The sequence below is a fragment of the Myotis myotis genome, unplaced genomic scaffold, assembly GCF_014108235.1.
Source record: "Myotis myotis isolate mMyoMyo1 unplaced genomic scaffold, mMyoMyo1.p scaffold_m19_p_17, whole genome shotgun sequence".
Classification (NCBI taxonomy): Eukaryota; Metazoa; Chordata; class Mammalia; order Chiroptera; family Vespertilionidae; genus Myotis; species Myotis myotis.
In genome coordinates, this window is record NW_023416321.1 from 1011949 (window position 1) to 1016273 (window position 4325).

Below are 4325 nucleotides of genomic sequence, written 5' to 3' on the forward strand. Positions count from 1 at the left end.
CCAGGGCGCCCCAGCACCTGTGCATTGTGCATTGTGCGGCGCGAGCGACGGGGGGAGGGAGGGGAGGGCGCGAGCCTGGGCAGTGGGGGCGGGGCGGGGGTCTGCCGAGGGGGCGGGGCCTAGCTGACACGGCCGCGGGGGTCCCAGCGAGAGCTGTGGGGAACCCGGCGCGTCGGAGGGACCTCTTAGCGGAGGGGGAAGGGGCCCAGGCGAAGACACAGGGCGGACGGCCCCTCTAGCCAGCCCGGCAGACTGACAGCAGCCGGGCCGCCCTCCCCGCGACGTCACTTCCGGCGGCGGCCCCCACCCCCTTGCGCTCAGTCCCTGGAGTTGCCTCGGACTCCGCCCCTTGGCGATTGGAACGCGGGTCACGTAGCAACGCGGGCAGAAAGGGAGAGGGGCGTGGTCCGGCGCTCGCCCAATCAGCGCGCGGGGGAGCAGGCCCCCCCCACCCCCCGTCCGCTCGGCTTTAGCAACGTCGTTAGCAACACGTGGGGCGGGAGGAAGCGCTGGGCGGCCGGGGAGGGGGGAGCGGAGAGCAGGCGGGAGGCGGGGAGGGAGCGAGCGCGCAGGAGGGGGAGGAGAGCTGACGTCAGCGGGAGAGTATTATGGTCTGTCGTGCGCTGGCTGCTGCTTTTCTGCTCCTGGAAGCAGCCAAGGGGGGAAGCGGCGAGTCAACATGGAGCTTTCAGCGGTTGGGGAGCGGGTGTTCGCGGCCGAAGCCCTACTGAAACGGCGCATACGGAAAGTAGGTGCCCCTGGGCCTGGGGCCGAGGCCGGCGAGCCCTCCCCTCCCGGCCCAGGTTCCCTTCCCCTGCTGCAGCCCAGCTTCCCTTCCCCCAGGTCCCAGCAGCGGCCGCGGCCGTGGCGGCGGCGGCGGCGGCGGCGGCGGCGGCGGCTCTGAGCCCAAGCGCTTTCCTTAGACTTGCAGCGATGCACAGATTGCATGAGTGGGGGGCGGGGTGGGGGTGAATGCCGGTGCATGCACTTTGTGCAGCGTTTCGTGCAGGGGGCGATGCGGTGGACTCGTGCCTTTCGCGACAGGATTTCACGCATTCATTTGGTGCATGCATTTTTTTGCATGTATTTCTTGTGTCCTCGTCATGCATTTCTCCCGTGCACACACACATTTCCCCCTTTGCATCCACAGGGACGCATGGAATACCTCGTGAAATGGAAGGGCTGGTCGCAGAAGTAAGTAGGTTATATGCAGTGCTCAAGCCCAGACTGTTATTCGGGAGGTTTCTTTCTTCCTCTTTTTTCCCTTTATGTCGAAATACAATACAATGCCAGGAGAAAAGTTATAGACAGACACACACCCGCTGCTCTTTCCCTGTCCCCGGGACTGACGCCCCTTCTTCCTGAACCCCTCCAGGTACAGCACATGGGAGCCGGAAGAAAACATCCTGGATGCTCGCCTGCTCGCAGCCTTTGAGGAAAGGTACAGGCCCGTCCAAGCCTCCGCTTCTCCCTTAGGAACAAGGAGGCGGCTTCTCTCCAGCCTGGACCGCAGTCCCATCCTGTCTCCTTACTCACACTCGCCTTTCCCACCTCCTTTCTCCAGGGAACGAGAGATGGAGCTCTATGGCCCCAAAAAGCGAGGACCCAAACCCAAAACCTTCCTCCTCAAGGTAGGATGGCCTTGTCCAGTGGTGGACAGCGATGTTGACCCTGCGGGCTGGTGAACCAGTGGGGTGCCCACACACTTTGTCTATTTGTAATCTAGGAGGGAATCCCCAGACAGGCCGTGGACCAGGTCAGTGGCTGTGCCAAGGGGTGTCTTGCGGGGGAGGGTCTTAGCCACCCTAGAATTCCTGCCCCCCAGCCATCCCAAATAGAGAGATAGTAAAATACAAGAGGTGTGCTTGTGACGAATGGCTGATCCCAGATGACTCCCTACCCTTCCCCCTAGACTGCCTCCCCTAAGCCCCACCCCCACCCATACAGAAATTCCGAGGCATCTGAGGGGGAAACCCAGAGGCTGTCTGGGAGAGGGGTGCTGGGGAGGTGGGTGGGCAGGGCCTTGCTCCACTGTTGACACTGCCCTTCTCGGTAGGCCCAGGCCAAGGCAAAGGCCAAAACTTACGAGTTCCGAAGCGACTCTGCGCGGGGCCTCCGGATCCCTTACCCTGGCCGCTCACCCCAGGACCTGGCTTCTACTTCCCGTGCCCGGGAGGGCCTTCGGAACATGGGCCTGTCCCCGCCCGGGAGCAGCAGCAGCACCAGCAGTACCTGCCGCGTGGAGCCCCCTCGGGACCGTGACAGGGACCACAGGGACCGGGATCGAGAGAGGGAGAGGGAACGTGAGAGGGATCGTGAGCGTGATCGGGGCGCCAGCCGCGTGGATGACAAGCCCAGCTCGCCAGGGGACAGCTCCAAGAAGAGAGGCCCCAAGCCCCGGAAGGAGCTGCTGGACCCCGCGCAGAGGCCCTTGGGAGAAGCCAGCGATGGCCTGGGAGATTACCTCAAGAACAGGAAGCTGGAGGATGCCTCCTCCGGGGCAGGAAAGTTCCCTGCCGGCCACAGCGTGATCCAGCTGGCCCGGAGGCAGGACTCCGACCTGGCCCAGTGCGGGGTGGCCAGCCCCGGCCCTGCCGAGGCCACAGGCAAACTGGCCATGGACACCTTTCCCGCCAGGGTCATAAAGCACAGGGCCGCTTTCCTGGAGGCCAAAGGCCAGAGTGCCCTGGACCCTGGTGGCCCCCGGGTCCGGCATGCCTCAGGCACCCCCGGCTCTGTGGGAGGCTTGTATCGGGACATGGGGGCTCAGGGGGGCAGGCCCTCTCTCATCGCCAGGATCCCAGTGGCCAGAATTCTGGGGGACCCCGAGGAAGAGTCCTGGAGTCCTTCTCTGACCAACCTGGAGAAGGTGGTTGTCACCGACGTGACCTCAAACTTTTTGACCGTCACCATTAAGGAAAGTAACACGGACCAAGGCTTTTTTAAAGAGAAAAGATGAATTGCTGGGTGGGTGATCCCAGGATAAGAGAGCAGGAGAGAGTGAGAGCGTAAACTTGGCATAAATGATGCTTTTTATTTCTGGGTGGGAGGCGGCCTTCGGGCTCCCCCCCCCCAACTTCACACAGCCCACCCCTTCATTCCTCCTTCCTCCCTGTCAGTCTTGGTTGGAAGATTATTTCTAGAGTTATATTTTCTATTAGATGTAAATATGTTATTTAAGAAAAAATATCTAAATATATATATTTCAACTCTCGAAGTTGTTTTATTTAACAAGGAGAGAGGCAGACTCAGTGTGGGTTAGCTGGGGCAGACAGGCTGCCATGGGGCAGGAGGGGCCCCTCAGCTCCCCAGGGGACTAGGGAGGCTGGGGACCTGGGTACTGGGCCTCTGGTGGTGTCTGGAGGGACTCAGCTGGCCCTCCCCTCCTCCCTTTTCCCACAGCCCCATGGCAGACCCCTCCAACCAAGGCAGGGCCCAGGTTTGTTCTCTCTCCCCATTGGCCAGCCAGGCCAGCAAAAGATTGGCTCCCCAATCAGAAAATAGGGGGTGGGGTCAGTCTGTGTTTCCAATTTTTTTTTTTTTTTAGATTAAGAAGTATGGGGGGGGGGGGAGGCGGAGTATTAACTTGAATCACTTTTCTTATGGGTGATTTTGAAGGTGAAAAGTCGCGGGTGGGTGGGGAGCAGCTGACTTCCCCCCAGGACCACACCAGGAAATGCACTTTACGGGGATGTGTGTGTTACTCACGCAGATCGGATCGTGTGTATGTGTGTGTCATGCGGATAAAACTGCCCAGTTCCCTCCCTCCCTTTCCTTACTCCACAGAGAGAACAGAAACCCAGCGAATCTGTTTACATTCCCGAAATGCCAGGAGGAGCGGGGAGGATGGCGCGGCAGTGCCCAGAGCTGGAGACGGTCTCACCAGAATAGGGTTTGGGGTTGGACGTTTCCTTTCGCGTCTGCTAGCGACTCGGGAGCAGAGCCGGGCCCCCAGTTCCCTGGAAGAGTTGGACTCGCCTCCCTCGCGGAGGGCGGGCCGCCAGCCCGGGAAGGACAGACGCACGGCCAGACGGGCCCACCCGGCGGACCCACGGAGGGAGGCGCGGCAGAAGCCGGGCTTCGCGCCACGGCCCCGGCCTTGGCCTTGGCCTTGGCCTGGCTGCGGGTGCGGTGGCGGGTCTGGGCCCTGGCTGGGCGCCGGGCAGGACTCCCACCCCGGCGGCTCCCTCCGGCGGCGGGGCCAGGGGAGGAGGGGCGAGGGGAGGTTTCCATCCTAGAATGCGCATCAGAACTTTTGCTTTTCCCTCCCCGCCTTCTTAAAAGCAAAAGCTATAATTTATAGTCCTTTTCGATGCGCGGCGTTC

At 61.8% G+C, this 4325-nt stretch overlaps 1 protein-coding gene across 2 annotated transcripts; it reads left to right on the forward strand.

Moving 5' to 3' along the window:
• The first annotated feature begins 580 nt into the window (after positions 1 to 580).
• On the forward strand, positions 581 to 3522 carry CBX8 (chromobox 8). Of its 2 annotated transcripts, XM_036340435.1 has the most exons (6): positions 581 to 748; positions 1151 to 1194; positions 1376 to 1441; positions 1565 to 1631; positions 1727 to 1756; positions 2057 to 3522. In XM_036340435.1, exons 1-6 carry the CDS (start codon positions 680 to 682, stop codon positions 2957 to 2959), a joined length of 1179 nt encoding a protein of 392 aa, XP_036196328.1. In that variant the 5' UTR covers positions 581 to 679; the 3' UTR covers positions 2960 to 3522. The 2 variants fall into 2 exon arrangements, with proteins under 2 accessions (XP_036196328.1, XP_036196329.1); XM_036340436.1 differs by lacking the exon at positions 1727 to 1756.
• Positions 3523 to 4325: the final 803 nt, after the last annotated feature.

Coding starts and splice junctions, on each gene's coding strand:
- CBX8 (XM_036340435.1), top strand. CDS start 680: ATGGAGCTTTCAGCGGTTGGGGAGCGGGTGTTCGCGGCCGAAGCCCTA. Junction 749..1,150: donor TGAAACGGCGCATACGGAAA/GTAGGTGCCCCT, acceptor TTGCATCCACAG/GGACGCATGGAATACCTCGT. Junction 1,757..2,056: donor CCAGACAGGCCGTGGACCAG/GTCAGTGGCTGT, acceptor CCTTCTCGGTAG/GCCCAGGCCAAGGCAAAGGC.